The sequence below is a fragment of the Zosterops lateralis genome (genome assembly GCF_965231275.1).
Source record: "Zosterops lateralis genome assembly, chromosome: 19".
NCBI lineage: Eukaryota > Metazoa > Chordata > Aves > Passeriformes > Zosteropidae > Zosterops > Zosterops lateralis.
This window is the reverse complement of record NC_139779.1, coordinates 7,867,338-7,892,491: the sequence shown is the minus strand read 5'-3', so window position 1 is coordinate 7,892,491 and position 25,154 is coordinate 7,867,338. Positions and strand designations below refer to the sequence as shown.

At 54.2% G+C, this 25,154-nt stretch overlaps 1 protein-coding gene across 1 annotated transcript in view; it reads left to right on the top strand.

Moving 5' to 3' along the window:
• Positions 1–9,731: 9,731 nt before the first annotated feature.
• The window catches only part of TSPOAP1 (TSPO associated protein 1), a gene marked incomplete at its 5' end in the record, with an annotated part of 66,532 nt that continues 51,109 nt past the window's right edge, over positions 9,732–25,154 (top strand). The window contains 3 exons of the mRNA XM_083875328.1: positions 9,732–9,977; positions 21,282–21,389; positions 22,996–23,124. Coding sequence (XP_083731454.1) covers positions 9,732–9,977; positions 21,282–21,389; positions 22,996–23,124 — 483 coding nt within the window. The remainder of the gene's footprint in view (positions 9,978–21,281; positions 21,390–22,995; positions 23,125–25,154) is intronic.

The following is a 25,154-nucleotide window of genomic DNA, read 5'->3' as shown; positions in this document are numbered from 1 at the left end:
CAGCCTACAGTACTTACCAGGGACCAGTTTGTCATCAGCCAGAAGCATGGCCTTGACCCTGGGTCACAGGAGGAAAGTCCCTCAGCAGCACCTCTGTGGCCAAATCTCTCTGGTTACCCCCCCAAAAGGCTCCTTCCTCTGCTGTAAGATCGTGGTTGCCTGTACCCTTTGGAGCTTTCACCCCTTGTGATGGCATCACCAGTGCTGGTGGCTGTCCCATGGCACTGAGGTGGCTGATGGCACTGGGGGATGTCTCCAGAATGGTCTCTGGGTTGGCAACAATCTGCTCTCAGGCACAGGGTGGGATTGTTGTGGTGTCCTGTGCGGGGCCAGGAGCTGGATTTGATGATCTTTGTGGATCCCTTCTAAATCAGGATATTCCATGATTCACACCAAAAATGATATTTACATGTTTCAGGTCCCCAGGAGGGCCAGTCTGGGAGGCACCCAAAGTCACCTGGCATCAGGAGGCCACGCCATGGACGCAGCCTGCACGTGGTGGCGTCTGCTATGGATGAGTGGCTGCCTACCACAGGCCCCTGGCGAGGCAGTGCATTGCTCCTGGACTCAGAGCTGCCAAAACAGACATCACCAACAGCACCTACATTCCTTGCTGATTTTGTCTCCAGCACAGGGAACCTACCCCCGTGACCGTAAGAGATGGAGATGGGCACAGGGCCAGGGAAGGGTGAGAGACAGGGCAGCCCTTGGGAGCCCAAGGCACGGGGTTCTGTTTGTTTTTTTCCACTGAAACTTCCACCAGTTCAGCCTTGGTTTGGAAAGGGCTTCCCAACCAATTCCCTCTCTCCTAAAGCTTTCTTTACCTGCTCCCATCCGCACACATGCAGCTCAAGTCAAATCACTTCTGCCTGTGCTGCTGCTTGGTCATTTTTGGCTTTGCTCTCCTCCTGGCTCCTGCAAACCTCACCAGTACTGTTTCTTTATACATTTCTGTCCAGATTATCAATGTTGACAGTCAATCCCATTGACCTAAAAAGAAGCCTTTTGCAGAGGCACATGAAAACCAGTGCAGGGAATGACACAGCCCCATTTATGGTCACTTTTGGGGATTTCATTTTTAGGTTTTGATTTAGTTTAGTGGTGGGCTTACCCTGGCACTGGGATGGGATGGTGCTGGCCGTGCAAAATCCCAGGACCATCCATGTCCCGGGACCATCCCAGTGCCGTCACCAGGGCCATTGCGACCTGGATGTGCCAACTTCCAAACCCAGCTTTCAGTTTTTTTCCCAGGGCCTCATATCCCTCTTAGTGGGGGAACCTGAGGCCAGGGAAAGTTTGGTGTTGCAGAGCCCTGAAGTGGTGAGAGGCTCCAGGAAGCCTCTTGTGCCATGTATTTCCTAAAGGTTTAGGGCCTGTGACTCACTGGCACCTGTGTCCCCACTGCTTCACCCCAATGACCAGGCAGCCCCTGAGTCCTGCAGCTCCTGCCACCAGCTGCTGGACCCTCTGTGGGCAGGAACTGCTCCCATGGAGGTCCTGCCACTAGGATTGGGCCAGGGGCCTTCGTGCAGCTGAGCAGCTGTGGGAGGTGGATTCAGTTACTGTCACCCTGTGCAAACACCTTTTTTTTTTTTTTTTCCCTTACTTTCTTTTTTTTTTTTTTTTTTTTTTTTTTTTTTTTTTTTTTGCACAAACATGTTTGTTGCTGTCAGCAGCAAAGCCCCAGAGAGCGTAACCGGCTGGCGCTTCCTGGCCCGGTGCTGGGCCGGCTGCGGTCGGGCTGCGGGGCGGCGCTGGGTGGGACCGGCACCGTTATCTGCTCTGCAGCGACGGCTCTTCCTGTGGTGGGGCCACGTGGGCAGGATGGGGTTAAAAGCAGCCCCGCGCCCTGCAGGGGCCCATTGCTCCCCAGCCAGCACCCCACGACACCGGCAGCAGCAGCACCCAGCACGGACCACCAGCACCTGCCTTGGGCCACCAGCACCTGGCACTCACCTCCACGCCCGGTGGGGGCCACCGGCACCTGCGGGGGTCACCCACACCCAGCCAAGGCCACCCGCGCCCTGACCCGGTACCGGGGACACGCTGAGGTGGTGCTGGAGGGGCAGCATGGGGTGACCAGGGGCACTGGCAGCTGTGGCTCTGGTGCCACTGCAAGGGGGGCAGTGGGTGCCAGGGGCCAGTGACAGGTAAGGGGGTCCTCCCCACCAGGGGGGCACAGTGGGGTGGCAGGGGAGGAGGTGCCATGCTGGCAGGCGGGTGGAGGCAGGAAGTGCCCAAAGCAGAAGTGACACCCAGGGCGTTTTTGGTGGCGGCCAGGACGGGACAGGGTGGACATGGAGACTGGTGTGGCAGGTGAGGCTCTTGGGGCTGGGTGGTGTCAATCGTGGGAATGTGCAGGTAATCCCGGAGGACTGTGGGGGCCCCTGAAGGATCTCCGTGTGTCTGGCAGATGGGGCGAGGGGGGGCTCAAGGGGAGTGCCAGGACAGGGCGCTCCTGTGGCCTCAGGGCAAGGGGATGGGGCAAAGGGGACTTCAGTAAATGAAGAGAGAGAACAAGGAGGGTCCCCATGAAGACATTTCAACAGGGACCTGGTACCATGGGATCTCCACCATGGCAACAAGGCAGTGCAGGGGGTCCCTGTCACGCAGACGGCGTTTGCTGTGGGCTCGCCACCATGGGGACAAGGCAAAGGAGCCCTCTGTGGCCAGGGTGCCATTTAGGTGGGATCCCCACATGGGGACACGGCATGGTGAGCCCTCTGTGATGCAGATGGGATTTGAGGGACAAAGGTGGAGTTTGAAGTGGGATTTCACCCTTGGGGTTCAGACATGGGGGTCCTCTGAGGCTGGGATGAGGTTTGAAGGGCGGCAATGGAGTTAAAGGTGGAATCTCCCCTGTGGGGACAAGGCAAGGGGGTCCTTTGGGAATGGGATGGGGTATGGGGTGGAGGTGTCCCCATAGGGTCAAAGCAAACACACCCTCTGTGCCTCAGATGAGGTTTGAGAGGGGGTGATGGGGCTTGGTGTGGGGTCCCCACCAACAGGGACCAGGCATTTGGGTTCTCTGTGACCCAGATGGAGTCTGAGGTGGAGTCCCCCCTTGAGGGACAAGTAAAAGCTTATTCCTGTGACCAGGATGGAGTCTGATGTAGTGTCCTTTCTTTGGGAATGAGTCAAAACTGTTCCCTATGACTGGGATGAGGTATTAAATGGCGTCCCTACCTTGGGGAAAAAGTGAGGATGTCCTCTGTGCCCAGGATAGGGCTTGAGGTGGGACTATGGGGTATGAGATAGGGTCTCACCTATGGGGAAAAGGTGAGGATGTCCCCTGTGCTCAGGATGGGGGTTTTGGAGAGACATGGGCGGGCAAAGCAGGATCTCCCCCCGAGGAGAAGGATGTCCCCCATGCTTGGTACGGCTCCCCCGTGGTTGGCATGGTGACACTGCCAGAGGCTCTCTGGCTCTCCCGGGGCCAGACCAGATCTGCCATTCACATCCGTGGCTACACCAAGGCCAGAGGTGCCCCATGGCGAGGCCACGTGGGGCGTGGCAGTGGCCCCTGTGGGGGAAGGAGCTCCATACCGGAAGACAACGGCCACCGACAGCGACTGAGAGACAGTGCAGTCACCCATAAAGTAGAAAGCACTACTAAACAGCACTGCAGGGTGTAGTGTTTCCTACTTTATGGATGAGTGTACTGTGGGCTACGGAGAAGAGAGCACAGAGCAGCGCTGGACCCACGAGCCCATCGAGAGCTGCTGCGGGCCAAGAGCGGCCGACGGGCTCTGCCTGGCCCACCCAGGGCTCCACCGCCCTCCTGGGGACACTCTGCCCGTCCCCACGTGTCCCCCTGGCACCTGAGGTGGCCACGTGGGTGGGAGAGGCTGCCAGACCAATGTCCCATGAGTGCCACTGAAGGGATTCAACCCATTGGAGCAAGCCTCTCGCTGGGTAGGCAGCAAAGCCTCCAATGCTGCCTCCTCATCTTCATTGTCCACATGGTGAAGCCCTGAGAAGAGCTAGGCAGTGGTGGCCATGTGCACTGGGGGAGACAAAGTGGGGGTCCTGGTGATTGCTGGGTTCAGTGGGGTGAGGGACTGCTAAATAAAACTTTTTTGATATTGACTTGTGGATTTTTTTATGGAATTCCTGGGAAATGCAGAACTGGGGAAAAGCTCTTTGCTGTGCCCAGGGCCGCATGCAGTGGGGTCATTCCAGATTTGGAGCCTTGGGGAGCCTCAGGGAGCCTTGGGGACACCACAGCTGGGGGTGGTGGCCAGCAAATCTCAGCCCATTGACACAGGACTGTCCCCTTCAGTCCCTGGAAAGTCACCAGTAAAGCTCCCACAGCACCCCCAACCATGGTCACAAGACCACGTGAAGCCAAAAAATACTCCTACAATCCCAGTCTCCCTCCATCTGCACACCCCTGGCCTCTTTTTCCTGGAGGTCTAAAATCAACCTAGCTTCCACAGAGGAGGTTTGATCCTTGTTTCCAAAAACCAGTTCCCAAAACCCTTTCAGGCATCTTCCCTTTGTCTTTGACTCCCTATGTCCTGCCTGTGGGAGAGAGCATCTAAAAATGGTAGAAAAAAACCTAAAAAACCTTTTTTTTTTTAATTTTTAAAATCCAAATTCTGGGGGAAGGTTTTACATTTTGTAAAACTTCTTATGCTGGTCTCGGGATCATTTGGGGGGGATCACTCAGTTTGTGGTATTATTCTTTCACTGAGCTGTCCAGAAAGGACTGGAGTGTTTTACTTTTTGCTGTCCCAGCTTTCCCATGTTCCCTGGCTTTGTGGCTGTTCAAAGGGGACAAGGAAGAAAAAAAAATTAAATCAAAACTGTCGTCATGGTCACAAGGAGACAAGTTTTTAAACAGTAAAAACGAAAAAGGGCTAAAAAAAACTCCAAGCAGCCACAGCAGACTGCCCCGAGCAGCTTTCGGTTTGTGAGCACCAGGAGGGAAAAACAAATGCACATTTTTAACGTGCAAAAGCGTTGAAAATTTACTCCTAATAATGTGCATTCAAGTATTAGGAAGGATAAATATCCAATTTTCATGAGCAAGGTCTATTGTGGTTACAGCTACTACTCAGTGGTCACTGCTGGGAGAGATGGTTAGAAACATGGTTCTTGCTGAGAGCAGCAAAACAGAAACTGCTACTTTTTTCCTGTTTGTTTGTTTGTTTGTTTTTTAAATAAAACTCTCCATTTTTCTAAGCCCTCCCTTCATCCCAAAGGCATTTTAGCAGGTTCCTGCAAGGAAATGTGTCCTGTCCCTGTTGGGGTGAGCTCCCAGTCTCCATAGGACCTTGCTGTGCTCCTCCATTCCCTGGTTGATGCCTCACAGGCTGGGTGGTCCCCAGGCTATGCTGCTCTGCGTACCCAAAAATGTCTCAAGCAGGGCGGGGTTTGGGGCTCAGAGCCCTCTGGGGACAGTGCAGGGTCTGGGTGCCCATCCCAGCACTCTCAAGATGGCTCTGGAAGGGCTGGAGGGACTGACAGAGCCCAGCCAGGCTCTTGCCAGGCTCTCCCACACAGCCTCAGTGCCTGAACTGGTGTTGCCACGCCACGCCACACCACATTGGGGCTACCAGGGCTGGGGCTCACCGTGACCCCTGTCAGGGCCAGCCCAGCTCATTCTTTTCTAGGTTATTTTTAACTGCGGTTCCACCACAGTGCTGCTTCAGAGTGTGAAGCCATTTCCTGTCAGTGTCTGTGTGCTGCTGGGGATGGCAGGGTCAGGGGGAATGTGGCCATGTGCATCTCCTCCTTGGAGCTACTTTAGAACACATCAGACCTCAGGGTCAGGAGGGCTCTGCTGGCAGAGCAGGTGCCCAGTGGTGTCACTGCATGTCCCTGCAGCCACCAGCACAGCTCATGCACAGGGACAGGAGGGATCATATGCTGGAATTATTCCCAGGGAATTGCTGGAAAGAGGGTGGGGATAGGTTGGCACCCACTACTCACCTCAGCCTGGAAGTGCCTTTGAGTGTTGATGCCCGTCACTGTCCCCACACCCTGGGGTTGTCCCTCAGGGCTGCCTTGGCCCCTCATGCTCATTCTTGTGCTTCTTTCCCAGCTGAAACCACAGCAGAGCTCCCACTGCCCACTCCAGTTCCTGCTGGAATCCTCTGAACCAGGGGAGAACCTCAGTAGGACTCACCAGGCTTTAACTGGACTTAATTGCCTGCAGGACCTTCAGGTGCTGGGCCAGGAGCATCAGTGAGGGTCAGCCCTGGTTCTTCAGGTCTTGGTTGGTCTTTTGTGTAGGTAAAGCTCTGTTGGGTCTGATTTCCCCAGTGGTCCCTGGATTATCACTGTAAGAATCTTGTCTCCAGTCACATGTGAAGCCCAGACCAAGCAGTTTGTCTCTGGCCCTGCAACTGGCTGGACCCACCTTTGCTGGAGCCTTATCTGTAGACCCAGCTCTGTCTCCTCCTGATCCTGGATTATGTCCCTGTCCTGGTTCATTTGATCTTGTCTGGGGCTGTCCATGGACCCCATCACCACTGTCCTGTTCAGCAGCTCTGGGATGGCTCCCTGGGGTTTGAGGATGCTGTGTGTTCTGGATCACACTTGGGTTCCCATTTGCTTCCCACTGTGGAGCAGCCCTATCATTGCTGTTCCCTGACGGCGAGCACAGGGAGCACCATGCACTTGATCCCTGTCCCTGCATGACCAGGCACAGGCCTGGCTCCCTGGAGACCTTTGGAGAGCAGTGGGAGCTCCTGGAGGGCTCTCCTGGGATCTTTAGTCATCTCACCACATTTGAGCTGTTGATCTTGAGCTCTCCAATGTCACTGTTTCTCTTAATTCTCTCTATGTCATCACTTCGTTTCCCTGAGCCTGTGGTTTCCCCTGTCCTGGGGGAGTTTCAAGGATCTTTCTAGGTCTCCTCTGCAGGGAGCGCAGCTCCACAGCAGATCCCTGGGTGACTGGGAGGACCAAGGGGATCTGGAGTAGCCCATCCCTGTAGCCCTCATGAGAACTTAGTGACTCACAGCTCAGGGAGCTCTTGACCCACTGAGTCTTCAATAGCCCAGATGAATTTTTCCTCTTTCCTTTTTATGGGGACTTAGCAAGACTTTAAGGACTTACCCAGCTGTAGGCTGGCCAAGATGTGAAAGATCATCTCCAGTTTCCCAAGCTCAAGACCCCAGGAGATATCCTCTCCCCAAGAATGGTGTGGGGGTTGTGGACACCCTGCCTTTCACTTCACCTAACTGGGGCTTTTACTGAAGGCTGTGGACAATCCAAACTTGAGCCTGGGGGATCCCTGGCCTCTCTTTCTCCAGGGCAGCAGGTCCCAGCAGTGCCATGGAGCCAGGTAGGTCTGGCACAGATGAGTGGGACAAGGGGAAAGATGCTCGGGGGATAGTGGTGGCAGCACATCCCAGATGAGCCAAGCAGAGCCTACTCACAGGCAGGGGAAGCACAAAGCAAGCCAGGGCTCTGAGGAGGCAGCCAGCCACATGAGATCTTATCAGGGCACATTTCTCCTCCCACTGCTGCTGCCTCCTTCTAATGAAACCTGCTTGTTCTGTCTCGCTGGGGAGCTGAGCAGTGCCTGGCCATTCTTCCACACTGGTTCAGCACCTGCAGAGCCTGCCTGGTACCTTGCTGGGGGAACAGCCATGGGCAGGAACTGAAGGGATAGGAGCAGTGAGGGGAGATGGTGAGATCTACCCTGACCTGTTCCTGCAGCAGAAGGAGCCACGTAAACTGGTGGTTTGAAGGTAAATGAGTACCAGAACACACAGGAAGGTGGGATCAGTTTTCTGGAATCTTCCTTTTGGTCTGTTGGCTGCATTTTCTGCTCATTACAAGCTTGGGACTTTCCCCCACCACACACAAACACCCCTTAGGAATGGGCTCAGAGATCTGGGATTCAGGCGGGATGGCAGAGTTCCTGCATGCTGTGAGAGGTGACTTGTAACCACACCCAGATGTCAGAGAGACTCTGCCAGACCCAGTGACAACTCCCCACACACAGGGCTCATCCAAGTGGGTCTTACACCTGTGGCAGTCAGCTGTGAGTTTACTGTCCTGATGGTGATTTGCCTGTGCTGCCTGGGCTCAGGCAGATGTGGCACACAGCTGGTGGAATTGGATTGAAGAGGTGACACATCTGCACATCTGGATGGGCTGGAGAAGCTGCTCAGATGAGATGACTACAAAGTGGTGTCTGACAGGTGCCCTTATCCCCCATGGTACTTCCCCTGGAGAAGGAGGCTCCAGGCAGGTTCTCCCAGCCTCTCTACGGCCAGAAGAGAAGCAGCACAAAAGACGCACAAAAGAAGTGAGATGCCAAATGCCACCCCCACGCTGCAACAGGGAGGCACCAGCAGTGGGACTGAGAGCTATTGCCACACACAAGGATGTCAGGAGGCAGGACAGCTGCTCAGGGCTTTGGGCATCATCAATCCCCCTTGGGTTTGGGATTGATCAACAAACCTTGCTCTGCAGTGGGTCAAGCATTGAGTGGGGCTGGGGAGCAGGGACATGTCCCCCAGGGTGTCCAGTGGCTTTCCCCTGAGCATCACTAACACTGTGCAGCCTGATGTATGGATGTGATCTTCATCAAAGACACAGCACGGCAGGGAAGAGGCAGGGAGAGGCAGCACTCGCCTGCCCGTTCCATGTGCTCAGAGACGGCAGTGCCCGCTTGGCTGTGGTGTTATGCTGTGAACTCCTGTCGCCAAGGATCACATCAACCACCTCTCCCTCGCTGCCTGCACCATGCTCTGCCTCTTGTTCCGGGCGTGCTGCAGGTGAGGCCCAGCCCTTTTCAGAGGGGGGTTGTTTCCAGCCCGGTGTGCCCGGGAGGTGCCGAGGTTTCTCTCGGAAGGTGTGCGAGCACGCCTGGGAAAGAACCAGGCATAGAGCTGAGCATCCCCAGGGCAAAGTCGGGCACGCCCGGGGCAGAAATGGGCATCCTTGCGGCAAATCAGACATCGTGGGGCAGAGCCGAGCGTTCTAGGGGCAGACATGGGGTCCCTGGAGCAGAACCGGGCATGCCGGGGTAGAGCTGAGCATCCCCGGGCAGAGCATCTCTGGGACACAGCTGGGTGTCCTGGGGCCAGGACCGGCTATCTGGGGCCGGAGCTGGACAGTCCCGGGGCAGAGCGGAGCAGGGGCAGGGCCGGTGCTGTCCCCAAACCCCATCCCGTTGGCTCCGGGGCTCCCCGGGCCCGGTGCGGGGGCACTGCTGTGCGGGGGGACCGTGCCCGGCCTCCTCCCCCTCCGCCCCATCAATAGGCTCCAGAGCCGCTCCCGCAGCGTTGCCGTGGAAACCGGCGGAGCCGCCGCCATTGGCGGCCCGGAGCGCAGCGCGGCCCCCCCGGGATGCCCGGCCCGGCTCCCTATTGATGACACGGCGGCGGCTGCGCCGGGGGCTGCCCGGGGCCGCGGCGGGGGGCTGGCGGCTCCCCCGGCCCCTCCTCTGCGCCATGGGGCCGGCGGGGGGCTGAGGGGACAGCTCCGAACGGGGAGCCGCGAGCCGGGCGGGGACGGGGCCAGAGCCATTCCCGGTGCGGGACGGGGCCAGAGCCATTCCCGGTGCGGGACGGAGCCGGAGCCAGCCCCGGTGCGGGGATGCTGCTGCTGCTGCGGTGGCCGCCCCCAGCCCCAGCCCCGGCCCCGGCCCCGGCACGGAGCAGCGCGGCCCGGGCCGCTCCCGCCGCCGCTGTGATGCCCCCGGCTCTCCCCCGGCGGCCCCCTCGGCCCCGGGCAGGGCTGTGCGGAGCGGAGTGAGCCCGGCCATGCAGGAACCGGGGCAGAGCGGAGCCCCCGCCCGCCCGGAGCCGGCCACGCGGGGAGGCGCGGGGGCACAGACGGCCGAATGCCCGCTGCTGTCCCGGGGCTCGGAGCGGGACGGAGCTCTCCAGCCCCGGGAAGAGCCCTCGGGAACCCCAGGCGTGCCCCCCCCGGACCCCCAGCGGGGTCACTCCGCACCCGAGCTCGCCAGGCCGCTGCCAACGATGGACCGGACAGACAGAGCCCCCCAGGTAAGGCGAGGGCCGGGCTGTGTTTGTTATTCTGGGGGAGAGCTGGAGGGATGTCCCCTCGGTACGAGCCGGGCACGAGAAGCGGGAGCGCGGGGCTGTGGCTGAGCCCCCCACAAACCCATCCCCGCGGGGCTGCACCGGCCACAGCCGCTGTCACACCCGCGCCAGGGAACAGAGCCTTGGCCGCCCTTCGCCAGGGATCTCCAGCTGCCTTTGCCCTGGAAGACGCTGGAGCCGGGTCTGGCCGGAGCCCTGACGAGGCCGGCACTGGGCAGAGCCCACCTGGAGCCGGCACAGCCCCGCACTCGCCAAGGCTGAGCCATCCCTGCGGCATCTCCCCGCTCCCGCAGCATCAATGGCTCCGCAGGTAGCGGCAGGGAAATTATTCCCTGCCAACCTCTTCCAGAGCATCCCCTCTCCTCTCTGGGGAGCCCTGGAGGGCTTGAGGCACCTCGGCTGCAGCAGAACCCGTCCCTGCAGGTAGCGCCCGGACACCTCGGGGCAGTGCAATGCCCGGCCCCTGCAGCATCTCCCTAAAAACGGCCCAAAAGGCTTCCTCAGGATCTCCCTGCCCTGATCTAGGTCACAGAAGTTCATCGGCTCACCTCGTTTAGGACAGCTTGCCACCCTTTCCCATGGGGAACATTAGTCATCTTCCTGGGGTCTCCCGGGATCTGGGGAATCTCTGTGGTGCGTTTAAAATGGGGGAGAAAACGGCTCTTGACCTTTTCTTCTTGAGCACAGGGGAGAAGAGCTAACCAGTGCTGATCGGGGTTTGGCAGGGGCGTTTTGAGCAGGGCTGTGCCGTGCTGCTGAGCCCAGCTGGAGACAGCCTGGAGCAGCCTGCGGGAGAAACGGCGCCCCCGGGAACCCACCGAGGAGAACAGGATTTCACTCCAGCACAGTTTGTTAAGGGTCTGTTCTGAAGGGCTGTTTATCGTAATGCTTAGGGAAAGACCACACTGAACCTTGGTCTGACTCTGACCCCAGAAGCACCACAGTCAAAATATGGGACATCAGAATGGGATGGATTTCTGCTCCCACCCCTCTTTTGTATCTCAGGAATCCAGTTGGTTGTGCCAGACTTACTGTCTTCAGAGAACCCTGGAATGATTTGGGCTGGAAGGGACCTTACAGACCATCTCATTCTAGCCCCTGCCATGGGCATACCTTCCACTAGACCAGCTTGCCACAAGCCCTGCCCAGTGTGTCCTGGAAGGCTTTCCTTTGGGAGACCCGGCTGGCAAGGGAGGGAGTGGGTGCTGTGTCCTGGTGGGAGCCTGGCTGGGAAGGCTGGGATTGGAAGGAGGGAAGGTGGCTGGTTCAGAGAGGTGTTTGTGGGTGCTCCAGCAGCTGAACTGCACCTGTGGGGTGGGAGCTGTGCACCAGTTCTTTGCTGATCCCTGCAGTGGGTCCCCCCCACTGGTCTCTATGGAGGTGACTGCTGAGCACCTGCCATCCAGTTTGCCTTGGTCCATGGGCTGCACTCAGTGTTTTCCTGTGATCCTGGAGGCTCCTGGCTGGCTGGGAGCCTTCTCATAGCATTCTGGCAGCACTGTGGTAGTACTGTCATAGCACCATGTACTGGGGCAGCACTGTGGTGGGACTGGTGGTGCCAGAGTGATGGTGCTGTGGGACCAGTGTTACTCAGCTGCATCATGGCAGTGCCACAGTGGCACTGTGATGTCATTGCAGTAGTGCTGGTGGTATCATGGCAGTACCATCCTTAACATTAATGATCTCCAGAAAGGTTATCTTGTGTTTTCCTGGGAAAAAAAAAAATTAAAAATTGAGCAGTTTCTCCTGGAGCCAAGTGCTTTAGGGATGTAAAAGGCTTACAGTTCAACCCCAGGAGGGAGCTCAGTGCTGTTGTCCCCAGCAGACAACTGCTAGTGCTGCTGGGTTGTGGACTGACACCCTTCAACCTGGGGACAAGGTTCTGTGTTGGAGATGGGGCCAAGACAGGCTTTCACAGCTTCCCTCCAAAGCTTTGCTGCTCCTGGCCAGGCTGGGACACGCCCTGTGTGTTGTGCTGCCAGGCTTCCTTTAGGACATTTGTCCTTGGGATGTCAGAGCTGCATAATGTGAACAGGACAGCTGCCTCCAGGGAGGCCTCTCCTGGTGTGGGGAAGAGCCTCCTGAGGGCTTGTCGCTGACAGAGTTGATTAAAGATGTTGATTTTATGATGAAGCTCTTGCTGTGTGTCCCAGCCTCTGCCACCACTGCTCAGCCTTCAGGAACAGGCTGTGGAGAGGCATTAAGACTGTCTGTAGGTCAAGTTAATCTTGATGTTCTTGCCTGGGTCTTTCCTGAGTGCAGAGTGTGGAGGGCTGTTGCCCTTCTCCCATCTAGGTGCTGGCAGAGGAACTCTGGAGTTAGGGAGATGGGACAAGGGGACACACTTGGAGCCTCCCCTCCAGCCCCTGCCTCCAAAAGGCTCCAGAGATGGAAGAGGCTGATCATGTCCTGACCAGGCAAGTGCTGAATATCACCAGGGGCTGAGATCCCACCAGAGAAATGTTCTCCATAACCTGGTGGGAATTTTCCTTGTTGAGATTTGTGCCCATATCTCTCCATCCATTTGTCACATCCTGCAAGGCACTGCAGGCTTTCCCAGCTCCTCAGCAGGGCAGTGTGCCCCACCATGGCCCCATTGGATAATGCTGTCTGGGGGTTGTCACAAGTGTATCCTTCCTCCTGGGTCTTTGGAATTGCTCTGGTCCTGCTTCCCAAAATTTCTGTGGACTTACTTTCCTGCTGAGAATCTCCAGGCACTGCAGGGGTAGGATATACCCTACCTATACCAATCCAAATAATTAATATCAGAGAAGGAGAAAAATGTTGTCTGTGTAGGAAGAATGGGGTTAAAGTGGAACAGATACAGTCTGTCTGGAGACTGGAAAGTTCCCAGAATGCTGTCAGATGGATTTTAGAGCACATCCACAAGAGCTCAGTTGCCTGCATCTCCCAGGGGATGCTGCTCCAGTGGGATCTGCTTTGGCCCTGGAAAACTCATGGTGGTTTTGGAGTAGGTTGCTGAAGGGAAGGCTCCCTCCTGCTGCCCTACATTGGACAAGGGAAGAGAATCAAGGTGGTTCACTTTCTTCATATTCCCTGCATCCTTCCCATCCAGGATTACTCATCTCCCCAAGCTCCCCAGATCACTCATGGAAGGGATGAGCTCAGCAGCTGACCATTCCCCTTGTTCCTATCCCAGAACCACACAGGCAAGGGGCACAGTTAGGGTGCTCTGAGTTGGTTCTTGTGACTTCTTCTCAATCCCAAGAGGTTGCTTTGGATTTGAATTTCTTAAAATCGAAGCCTCGGCTTCCCTTGAGGTCATGTGGAGCTGAGAATATTCAATAAATCCGTAAACCCAACTGAAAATGCTTAAATCAAGGAGCCCTCCAGTGAGTAGGAATTTAAATAGCCACAAAAACATGTTGGTCCCAGTGGGGCTTAATAAAACAAAACAGAGACACAGCAAGAATTATAAAATGCTGATAAATATCCTCCACATCAAGTGCTCAGGCCAAGCTGCATTTAATGATAAGCTCAGTGCCTTTTGCAGGAATTTGTGGTCTTTCAAGAGCTTCAAAATTTCCATTGGCAGGCTGGAAAGCTGTCTGAGGGTGTGTAGAGATGCACCCTTAACTGGGAAAGGTAGGTCAGCAGAATGAAAGATGGCAGTAGGACAGGGAGACCTTGGGCAATGGAGCCAGTTCTTGCCATTTCCTAATCCCAATTAGAAGATTGTATTCCATCATGCTCAAAATCTGAGTAAATTAATTTTCCTTGGCTTGGCAGCGCTCAGCCTCATGCAAATGCCTTAGTGCTCTTTGCTGCAGCACTGTAGATGGCCACCTCAGGCAGCTGCCTGCCAGGAAGAGCCAGTGCCTCTCTATTTGTAGAAATGAATAGATAACAAGGCAAAATGAGACTAGGAAGGGGAAGGCAATGCTCATTTTAGCTCTTTTTCTGATTAAGCTCATGCCTTCTATGCAAAGACACGTGCAAATGGCTTGAGCAGGTCACTTGTGTCAGACATGGAGGGTGAGGGACACAAAGCAATGCCTCCTCACTTGGCTCCTCTGGGCTGGTGGAGATAAACCAAATTTGGGACAGGGCTGTCGTACCATGTTGCTGCTGGCCATTGTCAGGCCATGACCAAGATGAGCAAGAGCACTAATCCCAACCTAGAATTATAAAATCTAAGTGGTTTGGATTGAAGGGACCTTGAAGCCCATCCAGTCCCGCTCCCTGCCATGGGGATGGACACCTTCCACTATCCCACAAGCCCTGTCCAGTCCGGCCTTGGGCACTTCCAGAGATCCAGGGGCAGCCACAGCTTCTTCTGGGTACCCTGTGCCAGGGCCTCCCCACCCTCACAGGGAGCAATTTCTTCCTATCTAATCATGCCATAGCCTGGGCAACTAGAGCAGGGTTTTAGCCAATGCAACCCAAAAGAAAAGGTGTTCTCGGCCCCTGGGAAGCAGCCAGTGATTTGGAAAACAGGAAGAAGTGGGTGAGACACTGCAGTGCAGATTTCTGGGCAGAAACTGACTCGTACATATGAAATCTGCCCCTCAGCCCTGATGTACTCTGCTAGGTGGAGGAGCAAATATACCTCTTCAGAGCTGAACATTGTGAGAAATCGAGTATTTCCACTTAATCAAAGCACACCTCTGATCATGGATGTTGCGGCTGAGGCTCTGTGGTGAGAAGGAGAGTTGGTGTTGACTTTACAAGCCATGATCCTCTTAGAGGGCTGTGGCTCTTCTGTCTGGGCAGGGAATCTACTGAGCTGCTGCTCAGTGGCTTCCCAGGGTGAAGACAGTAGTCTCATGCCTTTCTTGGGAGTGTTTCTTTGGATTAGAGTTTCTGTTACAGGAAAGATGAGATATCAGAGAACAATCATCCCTACTCCAGCCATCAAATACCAAACCTGGAAAGAACTAAATTTTATCATTGTTCACCAGGGCTTTTGGGGTTTTTTGCATGTTCACAAAATAGAATTATCTGACACATGGAATCAAGAGTCCAGATGCTCCACAAAGACCTCAGAGTGGTCTGGGCCTAAGCCTGCTGTACTGGGAGCTGCAGACTGACCTCTGCTTAGAGCTAAGCAACCAAAAGCTTCAAAAATATCTTATAGTAAGCCAGTACCCATGTTTTAGCTCAAATGATTTGCAACGTGCATGAGTACACAGCAGCAGAGTTTGCGAAGTCTTTCTGTGTTTGCACTGAAGGTTTTCATACATTGCTTCCCACATTTACATTTTGCATTTTTTTATATAGTTGAAATACTCTGCAGATTCAATTATTTGTTCAGTAGCACCCAGAAATTTCTGCAGTGGGGGAAAAAGCTTAGCTGTCTTGGCTTCAGAATGTTACAGCCTGACCATATTTTATGGTGCACAGCCTGTCTTCCACACATTTCCTCATGTGGGCAGTGAAACAGCAATGTCCCCTGAGTGAGGATGGAGCACATTCCTGCTTTATCAAGAGTGGAACTTAGCCAAATCATTCTGGAAGCTGGTAAGAGGCACGGGAGACACTTGTACACCGATGTTCAAAGGGTAGTTGGTAGAACAGGCTTTGTACCTTTTTTTCATCTTACGAAATACAGTTATCTTTCTCACAAGGTGTGTAGGGGGCAAAGACCCTGCAGGCGACACAGCAGTGGCCAGAGATGACACAGTGGCCCAAAGAGGAGGAGGGTGATGTTCCTGTACTTGAGGAGTGTTGCACAACCTGGTGCTGCTGCAGGTTATCTGATGGATCAGCTGCAGTTTGTGGCCGCACACAACCTGGGATTGCAAAACACTTTGTGCTTAACACGGAGAGAGCTGGGTCACAGCTGGGGAAAACCTGTTCAGGGCCACACAGACCTTGTCATGCCTCTGCTCCAGGCAGGTCATGGCCATCTGGAAGCAGGAACACGTCTCCATAGCCCACTGGAGAGCAGGGCCAGGAGCAAACAAAAAGACAAACAAAAGAACTGACAATACCAGCAGTGTTCAGCCAGATGAGAACCTGCACCCTGAGCGGGTTCTCTGCCAGAGTCCCCCATGGCTTTTCCAAACCCTCCATTCCTCATAATTCCCTGCCCTATTTTCTGTCTGATGGTGAAGGATGAAGAATCACACGTGCAGCACCTCAGGAGCATTTCAGAGCCACCTTCCCAGCAGCCATGGGTATTTCAGTGTAATTTTCTCTCATCTCCTTGCAAATCCCCCTGTCTTTTGGATTTGCTGTCAAAGGTGAGGAATTGTGTTGCATTGCACCCCGTACCCGGCTGCAGCCTTGGATTTTGGAGAGCTGATCCTCTGTCTTGGGAGTGTATTTTCCTCTCACATTCCTCCCCGTCTCAGTTTTGCAGGAACATTAATTTCTCCCTGGCTGGGAGGCTGGAGAAGCTGAGCTCATCAAAGGACAGTGAGCCAGGGCCACCAGAGCTACTGAGCTGATTATTCTTCTCTTGGAATAGCTGGGTCTGTGTTCCTGGGATTTATAATGGTGCTTCCACAGAGGGTTTAAAGATAGAGAGGACCTGGTTTTGTGAGACTCCAATTTTAGCTGCATCTCATTTTAAACACCCAGTCAGGAGCATATGAAGAGCTGGCAGTGGTAAGAGGGTGTGCAGGAAAGAATGCCTGGGGAAATGCAGAGGAACAGCAAATGTATAGTGACTGCTCCCCTGAATATTTCCTCAATATCTTCCAATTCATGGCTCCAGCACTCCTCATGCTGGAGGCAGGGTTTTTGAAGTTAATAGCCTTGGATAGATTTTTTCTTCCGTGAATTTGTTACATGGGATGATAAAAATCAGATAAACGAGGAAATTGCATAAATAAGGGCAAGTAGTAGGCTGGAAGAGGGATGGGCAGCCAGAGAAAATGCTGACTGATGGAAAGGGGAGTTGGCAGCACACAGGGCTGTGGGGAAGTGCCCTAAAGGCAAAGGCACAACAGAGATGTTTGTGTCTGAAACCAGGAACAGTGCAAAATGCAGGAAGGAAGCAGGACAAACACAGTGGGACACACTGCCTGTCAGAGGAGTGGCAGGATAACCAAGCTTCATCCCAGGCATGTCTCTTACTTCTCCCATACCTTTGGCAGCACTGTCCTTGTTCCCTGGGTGGGGATGTGCTGGCTGTTGGCTGTGCCAGCGGCGGCAGCAGCACTGGGGCTGGCTCTGCTCACTGACCGAACAGGAGGTGAGGCTATTTTTGTCTTGGTTTTGACATGCAGTGAGGGCACTGCAGAAGAGCAGCCTATGAAAAATAACTTTGTACTGTGAGGTGGCTGATTCCCTTGAAATTGCCTGGAAGAGGAGAAAATGAATTGACGACGACAGGCTTCATTTCCAAGTGAAGAGGATTGAGGAACTAATTACTAAAGTCAAGTGGAACGAACAGCTGAAGGGCTTTGACATGGTGAAGGCTTGGGGACAATGATTTCAAATGAAGGAGAGGTGGTGGATTTAATATATCCAAGATAGCAGGAGAGCTGGGATAACTTCACCTGGGAAATCACTCTGAAGGGTGTTTGCAGAGATGGGGGGTTGTGTTCAGAGGTAGCTCCTTCAAAGCAAACCCAGGAACTGGACCCTGGATCAGCTGCAGATGGAGAAGTCAGGGCATCTTGAAATTGTCAGTGGTTTATACACCTTCAAATTGTGTGTGGTTTCTACACCCTCAAATTAGGTTTATTTTCAAATCAGCTGTGTGCCCGCCTGTTTCCAAAGGCTACCTGAGGCCTCCTGCTCATGGGGCCACCTGGTAAATTCCTCTTCCCTGTCTGGCTTTCAGCAGGGATTTCAAAGCAAGGCTGGTTTTAGACTTTGGCTGTTCCCTGGGGCTGGCTGGGGGAGCACTGGGCCGGTGGGTGCCAGGCCGTGCCATGGTGCCGGCACAGCCCCAGCCGCATTGCAGAGCACAGCTGCAGGCAGTGCTTGGCTGATTTACTGTCCCCCAATGGCCTTCTGCAAGTTTTCTGCAGGACTTTAAGGACTGTGCTGGATGCTGGGTGCTCCAGAGGGATTTTGCCTGCATGACCCATTTAGCAGCCTGGCTGGGCAACTCTCCCTGCAAATGCCACTGCAGCTCTCTCCAGTGCATTTGAAGTTTTCAGGTGAAAAAGCAGCAGTTTTCTGGCAGCTGCAATGCTGAGGCTTTTCTCTACTGTTCTCAATGCATCTTGGAGAAACTTTGAGCTCTACCTGCCAAAAGAGATGACAGATGATGCTGATACCCCTGTAATGGAGGCTTTAAAGCCATGTGCCTTCTTCTCTCCTCCCTCAGCATCCCTGCTGTTCTGCTCCTGCCTTCTTCTCATTTTAGAAACTTCCCCTGTGGCAAAATGCCACGTGACTTGCGTTAATTTTTAGGTTATTTTTTTTAGTGGCCAAGGATGCTCCTGATCTGGGGAATGCGGCTGTCTGGAGACCCTCTCTGCTGCCCCATGGTGTCAGCTCTGCCTCCGCTCATGGAAAACCTCCCCGACTGAGGAATGCATTTGGATTCCAGCTCCTGCTGACACTTCTATATGTCTTCATCTGAATGAGTCACTTTTGGGGGAGCCTCTGTGTCTCTTCTCCCTAACACTGTCTTCCAGCTCCCCATGAAAAGCACCAGGGGAGCCCTGAGTGCAGCCAGCAGCAAGGCTGTGCTGTGTAGTCAGGGATCCTTAAGGAACTGCAGAGTGGTTGATAAATTAAAAGCCATTTCATTATAGGAAATGAATGTTTAATGAGTGTGGGATGACGTCTAGACAGCCCTTTGGTTCCAGGCTCTCCGTGGTCTTGGAGGAGGGCTCAGCTGATGCAGCCAGCAGTGGCTCAAGGCCAACAGGAAGGTTTGGCAAAGCTTTTGTGGCAGTGAGGTCCCCTAACGGAACAGACGTCCTGGCACAGCAAGGATCTCCTGCCTCTGTGTCTTCTTGCTGCTGCTGTCCCTTGTGCCTGTCTGGGCAAAGCCCCAAGGAGCTGTGGCCGCAGAGGGACGTGCTGGCACAGGAGAGGATTGGCCCCATGCCTGGCCCCAGCCTGGAGCACACAGCCACACTCTCCTGCTCCATGGCACCTTGCCTGAGGAGGCTGCAACATCCACAGAATGGGAAGGGACATGCCAGCCTTTACCATGTCATGGGCTCTGGAGTTGTGACACGAAACCGGGGCTGAGCTGGAGACAGCCTGGCATGGTGGGAGTGAGATTAGCCTTTGCATCCTGCCCTGATGAAATGATTTATGGCTAGAGAAATGGGGTCTCAAATGCAGAAATTTGAATGTAGGTCCCCAAAATATCCCCATGCCATGCTGGAGGTGTCCCCCATGAAAACCCCATGCTGCTGATGTCATAAGTCCTGGCTGGCTGGTGGAGGAGGCAGAAGCACATCTGATCCTCCTCAAAAGCTCTCCTGCTCCTATCCCAGTGCAGTGCTGCTGGCTCCTGGTGCTTGCCCTGTCTCAGGGCAACCACAGACAAGAATTTTGAGGTCTCTTGGCAGTGGCAAGGAGATGGATAGTGCACTTTGACTTCATCTCAGGGCTGCCTGCTTGGCTCTGGGTGTGGCAGCAGGGGACCAGCCTGAGGTGCTGCCATGCACAGCACAAGAGATACTTGTAGGACCCCTCTCTCCATGAACCCACCTTGCTTTGTCCCATCTTTGTCACCTGCCCCTATGTGGAATCCCAGGCTGAGGAAGTGCTTTGCTGTTCCTGGAGCTGGTGATGGGGGAAATGGTCTCTGAGACACCTCACTGTCCCTGTAAAACTTCAGGGATAGGACTGATGCTGCAGGACCTGGTACTGGACACAGAGCTGTGCACATAGCTACCAGGGGAGCTTCTTGGCATCCCTGGGATGCTGGGTTCAGATATTTCCTTTGTTCCTGAGTCTCCTCTTTGACCATTCCTTGGAGCAGCCCTAAGTTTTTGAAGAGCAGGAGAGGGCACCCAGGTTCTGCAGTGTGATGTCCCCAAGAGCAGTGGCCTGGAGTGCCTAGGAGGGAAAAAAATAGAGGAAGATGTATTCTTGCTTTCCTACATGTGGGTAGCAGTACAGTCTCCTTCTAAGGGGCATTTCACTCCAGGTTTCACAAACTGGGATTTTTGTGGGGAGGGTGGGCATCTGCAAACCACTCTACCAAAAGCCTGTCAGCTTGTGGCACATCATATCCTGGTGTCTCAAGGGGTTGATGGGGCTGGGGACACCACATGAGGCTGATGGGAAGGTCTGGGTGTCGTCTTCTGATTTTTTGTTGTTGTTTTCGACCTCCTTCAGCAGCATTCCTTTGGGAGGGAGGGATGTTTCCCTAGCTTTGGCTGGAAAACTGCAGGGCAGAGCTGTGCACACTAGGAAGGTCACAGCCTTTCAGTGGAGACTTGTTGGGCTTTGGGAGTGGGTCCTGCAAGACCTGCCTGGCTGCTGGGAAAACATGTGGCTGGATCTTCTCGAGGCACTGCCATATGGCAGCTGTGAAGCAACAGCTTGGCTCCAAGCTTTGCTAACACCCAGAAATCCTTGTTGGGAGCCGGCTCTGGTAGCGAGCCTGTGGTGAGCTGCTCTCGGCAGGAAGCAGCAACCACAAAACTCTATATACAGCTCCCAGCAGAGCTGCTGCTGCTGCTGCTTTTGAGGTGGCAAAATGAAGGTGGTGTTTGCAAAGAATCTTGCATGTCATTTTCTTCTGGAGCCAAGGCTGACACAGAGAAGAAGGAAGATCTGGGGTCTGGCTCCTGGGCACTCTCCTGGGCCAAACATGTGTGCTGATGTTGGGAAGAGGTTGAGGAGTTCTGGTTGCCTCCAAAGCCATGTGGTGCTGGAGGCCACTGGGTCCCTTAGCTGTGGGGAGCAGCACACATGTCTGGGGGCCAGAGGTTGTATTCTGCCTGCCTGGGTCTTGCTGGCTCTGTTTCTCCTGAGCCAGATTGGATAGTGCATGGCTCAGGACAACAGAAGGGTCTGGGCTTTTTCCCTGGCTGGAAGTTTAAAGAATTCTTAAAGATATGGAGGTGGCAGCTGTCACCCTCAGTGTGGCCTCAAAGGCCAGTTGTCCCCCAGTGGACATGCAGCCCCTTGCCTCCTCCTGAAATCAGCCCCCACATCCCACCCTTTGCCACCAGCACCCTGACCTTGCCAGCCACTGGCACAGCCAGGCCAGGCTCACCACGGGGCTGGGGCTCTTGTGAGGCTTTGGCCCCTCTGCCATTGCTCGTGGTGAATCCCTGTGGTCTTGCAGGACCTGCACTCCCTGCCTCAGGCAGGTGAAGCCCTGCCTTGCTTCTTTGTGCTGTTTTGCAGAGTGGGGCTGACTACAGCTTCCTTGTGAGCCAGAACACAAAGCTCCTGAGTGCACTGGAGGACCTGCAGCACCGCTGCTCCAGCCTGGCCGAAGAGAACAGCTTGCTGGTGAGCAGGAGACACTGTTGTGGGATGCTCTGTGGGGAGGAAGTCCTGGACACAGAGAGCTGCTGTCTGCTGCCAACTCTTAGAGATCACAGAATCACAGACCGTGCTGAGTGGGAAGGCACCCACAAGAATCAATCATTGAGTCCAACTCCTGGCCCCACACAGAACCATCCCCAAGAGTCATACCATGTGCAGGACTATTGTCCAAACGCTTCTTGAATTCACAGGGTAATCTTGGTAGGGCCAGAGGACAAAGGAGGTCTGGGTGCTTTGGGTCCCCTGGGTCCCTTTATGCTGCAGCTGTCAGCTGGAGCTGGACCCTTCCCCGCAGTGCAGAGCAGAGCTGGGCAGGGGAGCAGAAGTCGCTCCTGTTTCCTCTGGAAAAGCAGAAACACTGATTCGCTCAGCCTTGGCTCTGGGTGACAGTGCAGCACTGCCCCCTGCTCCCATGACAGCCCAGCACCAGGATCCTCTCCAGCTGCACCCCAAAGCCAAGCCAGGCTGCCACAGCCTGGAGCATCTGCCTTCTGCCCCCTCCCTCATCTCTGAGTCCCCCGCTCTGTGGGCTGCCAGGACTCTCAGGAAAGAGGTGATATTCCCCTCCTGCATCCTCCCTGGAGAGCATCACCCCTTATCCAGCCCTGCATTGTGGAGGGTGCAGCCCAGCCACACTGGGCAAATTTGATTGCTCAGCATTTCACATTTATATTATCCTATCCAAAATGCATATTTTAGATAATTTTCTTACACTAAAAGCATAAATTCAGCATGACCTGCACCCCGAGGGGTTACCCCTTATCAGTCATCTAGATTTTAGTGAAGCACAAGCCTGTGTGTCAAATTTGACTCTCAAAAATCAGCCTCAGCCTTCCAGCTCGGGCACCCATGGTGCGCTCTCACAGGGGGAGGGAGGGAAATAATCGTGAGGATCAGTCGACATGACGTTTCTGCTGATGTGAAAAGACAGCACAACACATCTGGGTTCGACCTTGGGAGAAGGAGCCATTGGCAAGTGGCAGCTTATTGGAACAGACAGATAACAAACAAAAGGGGATTAAGAGTGAACAGAATCAATAGGAAGAAAAAGGAAATTTGCTTTGCAAATATCATAAATTCCTTTGTCTCCTTCTCCTGCTCATGCTTTGGTGTCAGCACAGGAAGGACACAGATAAGCTTGCTGTAGTGGTGCAATACAGATCCTCAGGGATGTGTTGAGTCCTGTAATCCTGGGGAAACAAACGGGGAAGACTCTGGAAGAGAAAGCCCGAAGGGTGGGTGAGCAGGATATCCTGATGCTGGAGACATGTTGAGTCCTAGCAGAGCCTGCAACAGGGATGTTGTGGATGGAGAGGAACCATGTGGGATGGTCTGGGGTGGGGGGCATCTCTTGGGGACCAAGAGGTCACATTAGCAAAAATACCAGGAAAACACAGGTTTCAGGGACTGGAGAGGCAACAGAGATTGCTGTTCAACAGTTGGGATAGTTCTAAGAGATAGTCCAAGCCCTGGCTGGGAAAAGGCCTGTGTGCCTTATGTAGGTCAGGTAGAGGCAGGGATGTTGGCTCCTGAGCAGGCTTCATCTCCAACTTCTCCTTCTGCTCTCCAGCGCAGGAGCTGTTTTCCCCAGACAGAGGAGAAGGTAAAGCACCTGAAGAGGAAGAACGCGGAGCTGGCAGTGATCGCCAAGCGCCTGGAGGAGAGAGCCCAGAAGCTCCAGGAGGCAAACCTCCGAGTGGTGGGTGCCAGGACCTGCCACAGTTGGGGAACCGGGCTGGGAGAGCATATTACCACCAGGACCTTTGGTTTTCTGCTTCCATTGAGCTAGAAAGACCTTTCCTTTCTCTTTTTCTTAAACCTACAACAAACATGCTTTGCATGTTGTAGCAGAGCAAGAATCGCCAACCCCAGCCATTGCCAGCTTCTCTACTCCTCTTGGAGGCGGGTTTGAGGGATCTCTTCCTGCTTGGTTTCTTACTGTAAGGTGATAGTTTAAAGTAATTAACTCAGCTTTCTTTGGGCAAGTCATGAAAATAATTCATCTGACTTCATCAAAAAGAAACAGGAAGGATTTGAATAAGAAAAGGAGTGCGGTGAAGCAAAACAGGAAGGGGTGAGAGGCAACTCTGTCCCATCCACACCTCGCTGGAAATGTTGCACGAGCCAAAGGGCTTCTGCTTTTTCCAACCCAACAGCAGGTTGTTGTGAACCCTGGAGTGTGTGACATGGTGCAGCAGCGGTGGGAGGAGGCTGTAGGGTATGGGATCTTGGGCACACCTTTCTGAAGAAAAGCAGGGATTGTGATGGGAAATTCAAGTCATTTAGGATAGAAAGGAGGAAGTGAAAGCTGTGCTGGAGAGAAGGTAGGGGGATTTCCTGGCACTGCTGCTCTCTCTGTCCCCAGGCACTGTGTAGCCCTTCTGTCATGGAGTTTTGATACTTGCAAGGCAACAGATGGACTTGTCAGATACTATGTTAAGAGAAACCATTTGACATACTATGCAGACCCTCCAGCACATATACAAATACTGTTTTATTTGTTTCCCCAGTGAAACTTCGGGGTGGAGACAGTTTAGGGCCTGTGCAACTCCTGTAGAACTGACTTGCTGGGCTCCTGTGCTGGCCCAGGTGTCCTGACAGCAGCAAGTGCTGGGATGGCTGAGCCTTGTGTAGGGTGGGCTGGAGGTAGGACCAGAGAAGGGGCCCTGAGAAGGCCAGGGTTAATTTGGCACCAGATCCCTCCAGTGCTTGGTACCCAGGTCCTGTGGAGCCAGGGCCACACATCTTCTGCATGTGCATGAGATGCTTGGAAGACCTGGGGAAGAAAACTTTGCACAGAGGATTCTGTGTGCCTGATCTGGCAACAGAGGATCCCCTTCCCAGATTGTCAGGCTTTGTGCAGACGAAAATAACTGGGCAGAGACAGGTAGAGTTAGATAAACCCAGGGACTGGATGTATCCTCACTGCCCATAGGGCTGGGGTGAACAGAGGGTTTAAGCTGCTCATCCAAGTCTGTGGGGCTGGTACCCAGTGGGAGAGCCAACTCCAAGGATGGGGACACCCCAGGGACACTGTGCCAGGCAGCCTCAGCTCCTGCCTGGGCAGGGCAGAGCCTGTACTCAGCCAGCTGCCTGTCCCTGCCTGCCCTGCTCCCCCTAAGCACACTGCCATCCCCACCTTATGCTTTCCTCTCTCCCAGGGAGCATGTGAACAAGAACTGATTTTCCTCCAGTCCTGCTTTTCTCCCAGTTCACTCTGGCTGTGTTGGTCCTGGCTGGGCTCTCCTTAGCCTCTGCCTTTCCCTCTATCTTCTGCCCACCCATGCTGAAGGTCTTTCCTGCTAGAAACACATGGAATCTCTGTTTCTCTTCATGGTTTGGCCACCTCTGTCCTTGATCCCATGCTTTATTTGATCCCATGCTCATCTTTCCTTCCATTTTCCCCTCCTCTCTGCTGCCTTCTCCTGTCTTTTTTACCTCATCCTGATTTTCTCTCCTCCCCCTCCCCAATTCTGCACTGCCTGCAACCCCCATGCTGGCTGTACCTATTGAGTACCTTGTCCTTCCCACCTCTTCTTTGAGCCACTTTTTCATCCAGCCTTTCCTCTTCCACTTTTCTATAGGTCTGTCCTGCTCCTCTGTCTCTGTCTGTCTGTCCTTTTGGGCCAGGCTGCATTTTTGACAGTACTCCCTGTGCTGGGTGATGGGGTGGTGGTTAAGGAACATGAAAGGGTGATGGGGTGGTGGTTATTGAACACCAAAGGGTGG